Raw genomic sequence first — 14493 nt, 5'->3', positions numbered from 1 at the left:
CTTGGATAACCAAGGAAATAAAGGAAAGTATCAAATCAAAGACCAATGCGTATAAGGTGGCCAAGGTTAGTGGGAAACTAGAGGATTGGGAAGATTTTAAGCAACAGCAAAGAATGACTAAAAAAGCAATAAAGAAAGGGAAGATAGATTACGAAGGTAAACTTGCGCAAAACATAAAAACAGATAGTAAAAGCTTTTACAGATATATAAAACGGAAAAGAGTGACTAAAGTAAATGTTGGTCCCTTAGAAGATGAAAAGGGGGATTTAATAATGGGAAATGTGGAAATGGCTGAGACCTTAAACAATTATTTTGCTTCCGTCTTCACAGTGGAAGACACAAAAACCATGCCAAAATTTGCAGGCCACAGGAATGTGGGAAGGGAGGACCTGGAGACAATCACTATCACTAGGGGGGTAGTGCTGGACAGGCTAATGGGACTGAAGGTAGATAAGTCCCCTGGTCCTGATGAAATGTATCCCAGGGTATTAAAAGAGATGGCGGAAGTTATAGCAGATGCATTCGTTAGAATCGACCAAAATTCTCTGGACTCTGGGGAGGTACCAGCGGATTGGAAAGCAGCTAATGTAACGCCTCTGTTTAAAAAAGGGAGCAGGCAAAAGGCAGGTAACTATAGGCCGGTTAGTTTAACATCTGTAGTGGGGAAAATGCTTGAAATTATCATTAAGGAAGAAATAGCGGGACATCTAGATAGGAATAGTGCAATCAAGCAGACACAGCATGGATTCATGAAAGGGAATTCTTTGGGGATATAACGAGCATGGTGGATAGAGGTGTACCGATGGATGTGGTGTATTTAGATTTCCAAAAGGCATTCGATAAGGTGCTACACAAAAGGATACTGCAGAAGATAAAGGTACGCGGAGTCAGAGGAAATGTATTAGCATGGATAGAGAATTGGCTGGCGAACAGAAAACAGAGAGTCGGGATAAATGGGTCCTTTTCCGGTTGGAAATCAGTGGTTAGTGGTGTGTCACAGGGATCAGTCCTGGGACCACAACTGTTTACAATATACATAGATGACCTGGAAGAGGGGACAGAGTGTAGTGCAACAAAATTTGCAGATGACACTAAAATTAGTGGGAAAGCGGGTTGTGTAGAGGACTCGGAGAGGCTGCAAGGAGATTTGGATAGGTTAAGCGAATGGGCTAAGGTTTGGCAGATGGAATACAATGTCGGAAAGTGTGAGGTCATCCACCTTGGGGGGGAAAAAAACAGTAAAAGGGAATATTATTTGAATGGGGAGAAATTACAACATGCTGCGGTGCAGAGGGACCTGGGGGTCCTTGTGCATGAATCCCAAAAGGTTAGTTTGCAGGTGCAGCAGGTAATCAGGAAGGCAAATGGAATGTTGGCCTTCATTGCGAGAGGGATGGAATACAAAAGCAGGGAGGTCTTGCTGCAACTGTATCAGGTATTGGTAAGGCCGCACCTGGAGTACTGCGTGCAGTTTTGGTCACTTTACTTAAGGAAGGATATACTAGCTTTGGAAGGGGTACAGAGACAATTCACTCGGCTGATTTCAGAAATGAGGGGCTTACCTTATGATGATAGATTGAGTAGACTGGGTCTTTACTCCTTGGAGTTCAGAAGGATAAGGGGTGATCTTATAGAAACATTTAAAATCATGAACGGGATAAACAAGATAGAGGCAGAGAGGTTGTTTCTATTGGTAGGGGAGACTAGAACTCGGGTGCACAGCTTCAAAATACGGAGGAGCCAATTTAAAACCGAGTTGAGAAAGAATTTCTTCTCCCAGAGGGTTGTGAATCTGTGGAATTCTCTGCCCAAGGAAGCAGTTGAGGCTAGCTCATTGAATGTTTTCAAGTCAAAGATAGATAGATTTTTAAGCAATAAGGGAATTAAGGGTTACGGGGAGAGGGCGGGTAAGTGGAGCTGAGTCCACGACCAGATCAGCCATGATCTTATTGAATGGCGGAGCAGGCTCGAGGGGCTAGATGGCCTACTCCTGTTCCTAATTCTTATGGTCTTATGTCGCTTTGGCGAGCTGCTGCATTGCATCTGGTAGATGGTATACAATGCAGCTGTGTGTGTGGTGGTGGGGCAGTGACTGTTTATGGTGGTGTGTGGGGAGGGGGGGGTTGGCGGCCAGTCAATCAAGTGGGTTGCTTTGTCCTGGATGGTGGTTGAGCTTCTTAAGTGTTGTTAGAGCTGCACTCATCCAGGAGAGTATTCCATCACACTCCTGACTTGTGCCTTGTCGATGGTGGAAAGGCTTTGGGGAGTCGGGAAGTGAGACACTCGCCACAGAATACCCAGTCTCTGACCTGCTCTTGTTACTGTGTTTACATGGCTGGTTCAGTTAAGTTTCTGGTCAGTGGTGACTCCCAGGATGTTGATGGTGGGGGATTCGGTGATCGTAATACCGTTGAATGTCACGGGGAGGAGGTTAGACTCTTGCTTGTTGGAGATGGTCATTGTGTGGCGAGAATGTTGCTTGGCACTTATCAGCCCAATCTTGGATGTTGTCCAGGTCTTCCTACATGCAGGCATGGACTGCTTTATTATCTGAGGAGTTGCGAATGCAATTGAACATTGTGCAACTTTCAGCAAACATCCCCACTTCTGACCTTATTATAGTGCATAGGATATACAGCACAGAAACGGGCCATTCGGCCCAACCAGTCCATGCCGGTGTTTATGCTCCACTCGAGCCACCTCCTGTATTTCCTCATTTAACTCTATTAGCATAACTATCTATTCCTTTCTCCATCATAGGCTTATCTAACCACCACTTAAATACATCTATACTATTCGCTTCAACCAATCCGTGTTGTAGCGTGTTCCACGTTCTCGCCACTCTCTGGGTAAAGAAGTTTTTTCTGATTTCCCTATTTGATTTCATAGAATCATCGAATCGTTACAGCACAGCTGGAGGCCATTCAGCCTTGTCGAGCCCGTGCCGACTCTCTGCAAGAGCACTTCAGCTAGTCCTAATCCCCTGCCCTTTCTCCATAGCCCTGCAATTTGTTTTCCTTCAGGTGCTTATCTAATTCCCTTTGAAAGCCACAATTGAATCTGCCTCCTTTCAGGCAGTGCATTCCAGATCCTAACCACTCACAGTGTAAAAAAAAGCTTTTCCTCCTGTTGCCATTTGATCTTCTACTTAAATCTGTGTCCTCTAGATCTCGGCCCTTTTGCCAATGCGAACAGTTTCTCTTTATCTACTCATGATTTTGAACACCTCAATCAAATCTCTGGTCTAAGGCGAACAACCCCAACGTCTCCAGTCTATCCACGTAACTGAAGTCCCTCATCCCTGGAACCATTCTTATAAATCTTTTCTGCATCCTTTCTAAAGCCTTCACATCCTTCCTGAATGGGGTGACCAGAATTGGATACAGTCCTCCAGTTAAGGCTGAACCAGTGTTTTATAAAGGTTCTTCATAACTTCCCTGCTTTTCTACTCTCTGCCTCTGTTTATAAAGCCCAGGATCCTATATGCGTTCTCAACCTGCCCTGCCACTATCAACGATTTGTGCACATATACCCCCAGGTGTCTCTCTTCATGCACCCCTTTTGAAATTGTACCCTTTAGTTTATATTGACTCTTTCTCCTCAGTCTTCCTACCAAAATGTGTCCGGCCAGTCCACCAGTCAGTCTGTCTTGAGGTCTATCATTATCCTTCTCACTGTTCACTATACTTCCAAATTTTGTGACTTCTGTAAATTTTGAAATGGTACCCTGTATATCCAAGTCATTAATATATATCAAGAAAAGCAGTGGTCTTCGTACCGATCCCTGGGGAACACCACGATACCCTCCTCCAGTCCAGAAAAACAACTGTTCACCGCTACTCTGTTTCCTGTCACTTAGCCAATTTCGTATCCATGCTGCCACTGTCACTTTTATTCCATGGACTTCAACTTTGTTGGCAAGCCTATTATGTGGCACTTTATCAAATGCTTTCTGGAAGTCCATGTACACCATTTCAATCCTCTGAATTTTTTGATGACGTAACAATCAAGTTAGTTAAACACGATTTGCCTGCAACAAATCCGTGCTGGCTTTCCTTAATTAATTCACAGTTGTCTAAATGACTTAATATTGCCCCAGATTATTGTTTCTAAAAACTTCCCACCACTGAGGTTAACCTGACTGGCCTGTAGTTGCTGAATTTATCCATACACCCTTTTTTGAACAAGGATGGAACATTTGCAATTCTCCAGTCCTCTGCACCAGCCCTGTAGCCAAGGAGGATTGGAAGATTGTGGCCAGTACCTCTGCAACTTCCACCTGTACTTCCCTCAGCATCCTGGGCTGCATCCCATCCAGTCCTGGTGACTTATCTATTTTAAGTACAGCCAGCCTTTTAGTCCCTCCTCTTTGACTTTGGTGTATAAAGACCGATGCAAAGTACTCATTTAGTACCTCAGCGATGTCCTCTGTCTCCTTTTTGGTCCCTAATCAGCCCCACCCCTCCTCTTACTACCAGTTTACTACTTATATGCCTTTCGAAGATTCCTTGGTGGCTATGTTATATTGATGGCCTCTAGTAATGCTCTTCCCCACAAGTGGAAACATTCTCTCTGCATCTACTCTATCAAAGACTTCTATTAGATTACCCCTCAGCCTTCTCTTTTCAAGAGGAAAGATACCCAACCTGTTCATCCTTTCGTGATAGGAATACCCTCACATTTCTGGTATCATTCTTGTAAATCTTCTCTGCACCCTCTCCAGTGCCTCTATATCCTTTCGTTTTTTAATATGACGACCAGAATTGTACGCAGTACTCCGTGTGGTCCAACCAAGGTTCGACACAAGTTTAGCACACCTCCTCTACTTTTCAATTTATCTCTCTCGAAATAAATCCTCGTGCTTGGTTTGCTTTTTTTCTTATGGCCTTGTTAACCTGTATTGATACTTATGATGGAGGGAAGGTCATTAATGAAACAGCTGATCATGGTTAGGCCTGCACACTGCCCTGGAGAGCTCCTGCAGCGATAATTGGCCTCCAATAATTACAACCATCTTCTTTTGTGCTATGTATGATTCCAGCCAGTAGAGTTTTTCACCTGATTCCCATTGACTTCAATTTTACTACTCTCAAGTCGCCTCTGATTCTTCAGCAACTACCTTAAATCTGTGTCCTCTGGTCATCAACTCTTGTGCCACTGGAATTAGTGAGAATATTGAAACTAAATTGCCACCCTCTGTCCCATCACAAAACAATCATAAATAATATGTTTAATTGTACAACTAATTTTTATACAGAAATTTTTTTTCTGTTGTCCGCGGAATTTTTATAGTATGGGAGCGGGGCCTCGGAAGCAAAAGGGTTGAGAAGTCCTGGTGTGGTTGATGTGTATATGGACTTTCAAAAGTCATTTGATGTGCATGTAGTGGAAAGAGCGTGCAGTAAACCTGCCCCACCCCTTTCCCCCAATGACTATTTGGCCCTCCTGTGATGGGGACTGTGGTTCTCATATTGGACTGTTCAGCCACCTAAGGATTTATTTTTAAGAGTGGAAGCAAGTCTTCCTTGATTCCGAGGGATTGCCTATGATGATGATGACATAAAATAGGCTTGTTAGCAAAATTGAAGGAGAAGCAATATAAACTAAATGGTACAATTTTAAAGTGGATGCAGGAACAGATACCTGGGAGCGTATGTACACAAGTCTTTGAAGGTGGCAGGAAAAGTTAAGTAACCTTGTTAAAAAGGCATACGGGACTTTTGGTTTTATAACTAGGGACACAGAGAACAAAACCAAGGAAGATATGCTTTTTATAAAACAGTTGTTATGGCCCAGCTTTAGTATTGTGGCCAATTCTGGGGACCACATTTTAGGAAGGATGTCGAGACCTTGAAGAGGGTGCAAAGGAGATTTACTCGAATTGGACCACGGATGCATGTGAAGAAACTGGGATTGTTTTCCTTGGAGCAGAGAAGGTCAAGATAGAGGTGTTTTGATAAAGTAAATGAGAGCTGGCACAAGAGTTGATGACCAGAGGGCACAGATTTAAGGTAGTTGCTAAAGAATCAGGCGACTCGAGAGGAATTTTTCTTTATGCAGTAAGTTATGATGATTTGGAATGCACTGCCTGAAAGCAGATTCAATAATAACTTTCAAAAGGGAATTGGATAACTATTTGAAGGGGAAAATTTATAGGGCTAAATGGAGAAAGAGTGAGACTAATTGGATAGCTTACAAAGAATCAGCATGGGTACAATGGCCTGATTGACTCTTGTGCTGTATCATTCTATAATTTTAAGCGGGTATTGCTCGGGTATGAGCCAACAGATGATTGGTTATTCAGTTTCCGATTATTTAGCTATACTGATTGGATGCAAATGAATCCAAGGATGTTTACTTCCACATAGCCAGATGTTTTGTGCAATTAACAATTGAAATATTCGCAAAACGCCTGTGTGCTAAGCCACAATTAAACATGTATACCACTATTCAGACAATTAGCACCGTATCTTCCTGAAAAACCGCAAGGCCTGGCATCTCAACAAGTTCTCCTTGTACGTCAAGACCTTTGAGGATTGTGACCAAAGCAGGATTGTTATTTATAGATTTTTGTTTTTGGATGTCTCTGAGGCCTCCTTTGCTGTTTTCTTGCATTCCAGAGTATGACCGCCTCCTGTGTCCATCACAATGGATACACCATTGTGAAAGTACCTGTAGTAGGTAGTGTAATGTTCTTTAAAGGCTGGGTTTTCTTATAGCTTGGTGATATGTAACGTGACAGTTAAAAAGCAGAATATTGAAGACATTCCCAAGTGCAACAATTAAAGCTGAAATTAAATTTGGTTGCTTAAAAATTATGCTAAAGGTTGTCAGGCTGGCACTGAGTGCATGAAGTAACACAACAGAAGCATGTTTTTATTCCACAGAGACATGATGCCACTAAATGCAAATTTCAGCATTGCTGGTGAGTGAGAACATCCACTTTTAATCATTCCTTTGTGTTGTCTGCTTGTAATAGATTATCCTTTCTTTTGGAAGGGTTGTTGTATGTGTCTCCATTTTGAGGTGACACATTATATTCTGATACAATGGAGGGCTCCCCAGAACAAAAAATTATAGAACCAGGGGAAAAAAACAATTCAACTTGTGTTTTCTTTTTGCATTCTACTTTCAGGATTTCCATTGACTTGACTTTATTTCCATTTCTCACCTGCCCTTATTTCCAGTCCATGTTTCTCTACTTTTGTGCTGGAAAGCTTTAGATAGTGCTACATATATCCTTGGCATGTGTCTAATCCCAAATCTTTCTGCTCCGACAACTGCACCGTTATGACTTGTTGATGTTAATTTGTCATTTTGGACACTCTGACCAACATCTTTGACCAGTTAGCTGAAATACACCCCTTTCTGCAATTGTAATTGGAATCTGTCTAGCCACTTGGTAAATATGGGTAAACACATTTGTTTATTAAAGCTATATGGATTGCATTTCAATCAGTTGAAATAGCAAGATTGTTAAACTTTGTTGCTTACTACATGGTAGCAGTGGCTGTGTAAGCCTCAGGCTAAAACAGATAAGATAAACACCAAATCGGACATTTTGTCTCCATTGGCAAAAAAAAATATTTGAAGTCTGAATTCAGTCTACTGCAGATTAACTTTTAGGGATGTGGGTTCTAGTTTCAACTGCCGGTAGTGTTTGTCCTCTACATAATGTTTGTTGAGACCATCTCTTGATTTTGTGATTGTTGGCTGATTTATTGTGTTTCATTGACATTGCTGTGAATCAATGAGGTGAAAGAACCCAACGGGGCTGGGTTGTGCAAGGCATTTTTAAATAACATTTCTCAAATTTATAGGGCTTAAGACATCTGTTTGAAACATAGAAACATAGAAAATAGGTGCAGGGGTAGGCCATTCGAGCCTGCATCATCATTCAATAAGATCATGGCTGATCATTCACCTCAGTATCCCTTTCCTGCTTTCTCTCCATACCCCTTGATCCCTTTCGCCATAAGGGCCATATCTCACCCCCTCTTGATGCCAGTTCATTGGATATATTCAACAACTCTCTGCAGTAGGGAATTCCACAGGTTAACAATTCTCTGAATGAAGAAGTTTCTCCTCATCTCAGTCCTAAATGGCTTACCCCTTATCCTTAGATAGTGTCCCCTGGTTCTGGACTTCCCCAACATCGGGAACATTCTTCCTGCATCTAACCTGTCCAGTCCCGTCAGAATTTTATATGTTTCTATGAGATCCCCTCTGATCCTTCTAAACTCCAGTGAATACAGGCCCAGTCAATCCAGTCTCTCCTCATATGTCAGTCCTGCCATCCCGGGAATCAGTCTGGTGAACCTTCGGCACTCTGGCACTCCCTCAATAGCAAGAATGTCCTTCCTCAGATTAAGAGACCAAAACTAACACAATATTCCAGTGAGGCCTCACCAAGGCCCTATACAACTGCAGTAAGACCTTCCTGCTCCTATACTCAAATCCCCTAGCTATGAAGGCCAACATATCATTTACCACCTTCACCGCCTGCTGTTTGAGTGGCTTAATGCTAGAGGAACCTGCCATCGTATTTTTGACTCGAATCATTAGCTACCATGTTTCATTCATACCTCTGGTAACCAGTGAACAGGCTGATGTCAGATGGCCTAAGCAATACCTCTGCTTTCTAATTCGTCCGACTTATTTCATTGACAATTGGAGCTGGAACCCACGTCCCGAAGTATGTAATAATGACCCGTAATTTGAAGCCAGTGGCGAAGCTAAGTCACTTTCAGCTGACCTCAAAGAAAGCTGCCCACCGAGATCTTGCGATCCTTTTGGCGAGAAGTTTGCCTTTTTCCATGTTCAATTGATTTCAGCGCTCTAATGGGAATTCCTAGTGCAATGCTGCAGTGACGTCAACAAGCTGTCTAAGCAGCCAATCGCATTGCAGAATTCTCACAGGCAGGAAATCAGGAAATGAGAAGCTACTTTTATCCATATTTTTTTAATGTTATGGGGAGCTAAGAAAGATTGGGACACTCTCATGGGGATAAGGTAGAAGCTGAAATATCATGAACAAACTTTTTTGTTTAAAGTTTTTTAAATTGTAATTTTTATCATAATGGAGAAATTTGACACTCCACAAATATAAAACTTAGTTTGAGGGCCAGAATGTTTGTTTACCAGTCAGTACGCTGTTAAAACCCCTGTTAAACCTATTCCAACTAGGCTTAACATTTAATGGGGTATTTAACGTTAATACTGCAGAAAAGCCCAAGTTTTCATCAGTTTCTCTATTTACACTGATTGGCTATTGGGGGTGGGGGCGGGGGGCAGGGGGTGGTCCACAGTGCAGCCAGTGTCGGAACAGTGAATGACTGACCGCAACTTCAGGATTTCCTCGTTTAGATGCGCATGTGTGAAAAACTGAAGTTGCGATCAGTTTCAAACGGATAATGACAGCGAATGCTGTTAGTTCGCCGTCCTTACCCTCCGTAAATTCCGGGCCAATGAGGGGAAAGACAGGGGTGGGTACTTTTATAATTATTATACATTAGACTCTTCGGGCCCCGCCTAGAACGGTGCAGCCCCGACCTGGATGCCTATTTTTTGCGCCACAAAGTGCGCCTAAAAAAAACTAACAGATTCTCTGGCTCCCTGCTGGTCCTCTGGAGTCTGGCGCAGCGCAGCACGAGCTGTGGGGGGCGGAGCTAGGTCCCTGCGCTGAAAACAGTGCCGGGACCTCTGCACATACGCGCTACAGTGGCTCCAGGTGCCCAAAACTGTGTGGGAGGGGCCCGAAGCACGCAGCCCCTGGCCAAATGGCCTCACTGGGGCTGCGTGCATAAGGCTGCCTCCCATGCCCAGCTCCTTCTTCCTCCCGCCCCAATTCGACTCCCGGTCCCCCGACTTCCGCTCCCCCCCCCTCCCCCCCCCCCCCGACCCGACTCCCGCTCCTCCCGGACCCGACCCCCCCCAGACTGGACCCGACCCGCACCACCCCCACCCCCCCCCCCCGACCCGACCCGACCCGCGCTCCCTCCCTCCACCCGATCCAACCCGACCTCCCTCCCTCCCCCCCCGACCCGACCCGACCCAACACCACCTACCTGTAAATCTGGTGCTGGGGACGGGCACTGTCCGAAGTCTAGGGCCCAGCACGTTCAGCCTCCTTTCCCCTTCTCCTTCTGTTCCCCCCCCCCCCTCTTCTTCCCCCCCCCTCTTCTTCCCCCCCCCTCTTCTCCCCCCCCCCTCTTCTCCCCCCCCCTCTTCTTCCCTTCCCCCCCCCCTCTTCTTCCCTTCCCCCCCCCGTCTTCTTCCCTTCCCCCCCCCGTCTTCTTCCCTTCCCCCCCCCCCGTCTTCTTCCCTTCCCCTCCACCCGTCTTCTTCCCTTCCCCCCACCCGTCTTCCTTCGACCCCCCCCGTCTTCTTTCGACCCCCCCCCCGTCTTCTTTCGACCCCCCCCCGTCTTCTTTCGACCCCCCCCGTCTTCTTTCGACCCCCCCCCGTCTTCTTTCGACCCCCCCCGTCTTCTTTCGACCCCCCCGTCTTCTTTCGACCCCCCCCCCGTCTTCTTTCGACCCCCCCCCCCGTCTTCTTTCGACCCCCCCCGTCTTCTTTCGACCCCCCCCCCGTCTTCTTCCCCCTCCCCCCCCCGTCTTCTTCCCCCTCCCCCCCCCGTCTTCCCCCCCCCCCGTCTTCCCCCCCCCCCCCGTCTTCCCCCCCCCCCCCCCGTCTTCCCCCCCCCCCGTCGTCTTCCCCCCCCCCCGTCGTCTTCCCCCCCCCCCGTCGTCTCCCCCCCCCCCCCGTCGTCTCCCCCCCCCCCCGTCGTCTTCCCCCCCCCCCCGTCGTCTTCCCCCCCCCCCCCGTCGTCTTCCCCCCCCCCGTCGTCTTCCCTCCCCCCCCCCGTCGTCTTCCCTCCCCCCCCCCTCCCCGTCGCCTTCTTTCCCCCCCGTCGCCTTCTTTCCCCCCCGCCGCCTTCTTTCCCCCCCGCCGCCTTCTTTCCCCCCCGCCGCCTTCTTTCCCCCCCGCCGCCTTCTTTCCCCCCCGCCGCCTTCTTTCCCCCCCGTCGCCTTCTTTCCCCCCCGTCGCCTTCTTTCCCCCCCGTCGCCTTCTTTCCCCCCCGTCGCCTTCTTTCCCCCCCGTCGCCTTCTTTCCCCCCCGCCGCCTTCTTTCCCCCCCGCCGCCTTCTTTCCCCCCCGCCGCCTTCTTTCCCCCCCGCCGCCTTCTTTCCCCCCCGCCGCCTTCTTTCCCCCCCGTCGCCTTCTTTCCCCCCCGTCGCCTTCTTTCCCCCCCGTCGCCTTCTTTCCCCCCCGTCGCCTTCTTTCCCCCCCGTCGCCTTCTTTCCCCCCCGTCGCCTTCTTTCCCCCCCGTCGCCTTCTTTCCCCCCCGTCGCCTTCTTTCCCCCCCGTCGCCTTCTTTCCCCCCCGTCGCCTTCTTTCCCCCCCGTCGCCTTCTTTCCCCCCCGTCGCCTTCTTTCCCCCCCGTCGCCTTCTTTCCCCCCCGTCGCCTTCTTTCCCCCCCGTCGCCTTCTTTCCCCCCCGTCGCCTTCTTTCCCCCCCGTCGCCTTCTTTCCCCCCCGTCGCCTTCTTTCCCCCCCGTCGCCTTCTTTCCCCCCCGTCGCCTTCTTTCCCCCCCGTCGCCTTCTTTCCCCCCCGTCGCCTTCTTTCCCCCCCGTCGCCTTCTTTCCCCCCCGTCGCCTTCTTTCCCCCCCGTCGCCTTCTTTCCCCCCCGTCGCCTTCTTTCCCCCCCGTCGCCTTCTTTCCCCCCCGTCGCCTTCTTTCCCCCCCGTCGCCTTCTTTCCCCCCCGTCGCCTTCTTTCCCCCCCGTCGCCTTCTTTCCCCCCCGTCGCCTTCTTTCCCCCCCGTCGCCTTCTTTCCCCCCCGTCGCCTTCTTTCCCCCCCGTCGCCTTCTTTCCCCCCCGTCGCCTTCTTTCCCCCCCGTCGCCTTCTTTCCCCCCCGTCGCCTTCTTTCCCCCCCGTCGCCTTCTTTCCCCCCCGTCGCCTTCTTTCCCCCCCGTCGCCTTCTTTCCCCCCCGTCGCCTTCTTTCCCCCCCGTCGCCTTCTTTCCCCCCCGTCGCCTTCTTTCCCCCCCGTCGCCTTCTTTCCCCCCCGTCGCCTTCTTTCCCCCCCGTCGCCTTCTTTCCCCCCCGTCGCCTTCTTTCCCCCCCGTCGCCTTCTTTCCCCCCCGTCGCCTTCTTTCCCCCCCGTCGCCTTCTTTCCCCCCCGTCGCCTTCTTTCCCCCCCGTCGCCTTCTTTCCCCCCCGTCGCCTTCTTTCCCCCCCGTCGCCTTCTTTCCCCCCCGTCGCCTTCTTTCCCCCCCGTCGCCTTCTTTCCCCCCCGTCGCCTTCTTTCCCCCCCGTCGCCTTCTTTCCCCCCCGTCGCCTTCTTTCCCCCCCGTCGCCTTCTTTCCCCCCCGTCGCCTTCTTTCCCCCCCGTCGCCTTCTTTCCCCCCCGTCGCCTTCTTTCCCCCCCGTCGCCTTCTTTCCCCCCCGTCGCCTTCTTTCCCCCCCGTCGCCTTCTTTCCCCCCCGTCGCCTTCTTTCCCCCCCGTCGCCTTCTTTCCCCCCCGTCGCCTTCTTTCCCCCCCGTCGCCTTCTTTCCCCCCCGTCGCCTTCTTTCCCCCCCGTCGCCTTCTTTCCCCCCCGTCGCCTTCTTTCCCCCCCGTCGCCTTCTTTCCCCCCCGTCGCCTTCTTTCCCCCCCGTCGCCTTCTTTCCCCCCCGTCGCCTTCTTTCCCCCCCGTCGCCTTCTTTCCCCCCCGTCGCCTTCTTTCCCCCCCGTCGCCTTCTTTCCCCCCCGTCGCCTTCTTTCCCCCCCGTCGCCTTCTTTCCCCCCCGTCGCCTTCTTTCCCCCCCGTCGCCTTCTTTCCCCCCCGTCGCCTTCTTTCCCCCCCGTCGCCTTCTTTCCCCCCCGTCGCCTTCTTTCCCCCCCGTCGCCTTCTTTCCCCCCCGTCGCCTTCTTTCCCCCCCGTCGCCTTCTTTCCCCCCCGTCGCCTTCTTTCCCCCCCGTCGCCTTCTTTCCCCCCCGTCGCCTTCTTTCCCCCCCGTCGCCTTCTTTCCCCCCCGTCGCCTTCTTTCCCCCCCGTCGCCTTCTTTCCCCCCCGTCGCCTTCTTTCCCCCCCGTCGCCTTCTTTCCCCCCCGTCGCCTTCTTTCCCCCCCGTCGCCTTCTTTCCCCCCCGTCGCCTTCTTTCCCCCCCGTCGCCTTCTTTCCCCCCCGTCGCCTTCTTTCCCCCCCGTCGCCTTCTTTCCCCCCCGTCGCCTTCTTTCCCCCCCGTCGCCTTCTTTCCCCCCCGTCGCCTTCTTTCCCCCCCGTCGCCTTCTTTCCCCCCCGTCGCCTTCTTTCCCCCCCGTCGCCTTCTTTCCCCCCCGTCGCCTTCTTTCCCCCCCGTCGCCTTCTTTCCCCCCCGTCGCCTTCTTTCCCCCCCGTCGCCTTCTTTCCCCCCCGTCGCCTTCTTTCCCCCCCGTCGCCTTCTTTCCCCCCCGTCGCCTTCTTTCCCCCCCGTCGCCTTCTTTCCCCCCCGTCGCCTTCTTTCCCCCCCGTCGCCTTCTTTCCCCCCCGTCGCCTTCTTTCCCCCCCGTCGCCTTCTTTCCCCCCCGTCGCCTTCTTTCCCCCCCGTCGCCTTCTTTCCCCCCCGTCGCCTTCTTTCCCCCCCGTCGCCTTCTTTCCCCCCCGTCGCCTTCTTTCCCCCCCGTCGCCTTCTTTCCCCCCCGTCGCCTTCTTTCCCCCCCGTCGCCTTCTTTCCCCCCCGTCGCCTTCTTTCCCCCCCGTCGCCTTCTTTCCCCCCCGTCGCCTTCTTTCCCCCCCGTCGCCTTCTTTCCCCCCCGTCGCCTTCTTTCCCCCCCGTCGCCTTCTTTCCCCCCCGTCGCCTTCTTTCCCCCCCGTCGCCTTCTTTCCCCCCCGTCTTCTCCTCCTCCTCCTCCCCCCCTCCCCCCCCCCCCCTTCCCCTCCTCCCCCCCTCGCTGTCAGAAACACAGACACTGACAGACAGAGTGTGAGAGACACACACACAGAGAGATAGAGACACTGACAGAGACACCCTGGGGGGGGCATCCCAGCATGCTGTTGCAGGGCTCCCGGTGCTGCAGTCGGTAAGTAGAAAATGTTTTATTTATTGATTTAAAAAAAAAAATTATTTCTTCTTAATTTTTTTTGATTGATTTATTGATGTTTTTATCATTTATTATTGATAATGGCTCTTTATTTGTAAAACTGAAGTTTAATGTTTGTAAACTTCCCTTTAAACCCCCCTCCCCATTCCTTACGCCTGATTTGTAACCTACGCCTGATTTTCTAAAGTGTCGACAAGGTTTTTTCCAGCGTACAAAAATCTTCACTTACTCCATTCTATGTTAGTTTGGAGTAAGTTTTCACTGCCGAAACTTTGAAAACAGGCGTCAGTGGCCGGACATGCCCCCTTTTGGGAGAAAAAAATTCTGTTCTAACTGACTAGAACTGGAGCAAACTAAATGCCAAGAATTTTAATTTCTAAGATACTCCGTTCTGCACCAGTTGCTCTAAAAAATCAGGAGCAACTGA

General features: G+C 50.5%; 1 protein-coding gene across 1 annotated transcript in view; it reads left to right on the top strand.

Annotated features, from left to right (window-relative positions):
- knl1 (kinetochore scaffold 1) overlaps positions 1-14493 on the top strand; it is a 170106-nt gene that overhangs the window by 54867 nt on the left and 100746 nt on the right. Inside the window, exon 8 of the mRNA XM_070878795.1 lies at positions 6888-6925. Within this exon, the coding sequence (XP_070734896.1) occupies positions 6888-6925 (38 nt within the window). The remainder of the gene's footprint in view (positions 1-6887; positions 6926-14493) is intronic.

This window comes from Pristiophorus japonicus, chromosome 4 (genome assembly GCF_044704955.1).
Source record: "Pristiophorus japonicus isolate sPriJap1 chromosome 4, sPriJap1.hap1, whole genome shotgun sequence".
NCBI classification, from domain to species: domain Eukaryota; kingdom Metazoa; phylum Chordata; class Chondrichthyes; family Pristiophoridae; genus Pristiophorus; species Pristiophorus japonicus.
The sequence above is the reverse complement of the archived record's forward strand: the minus strand, read 5'-3'. Positions and strand labels throughout refer to the sequence as shown.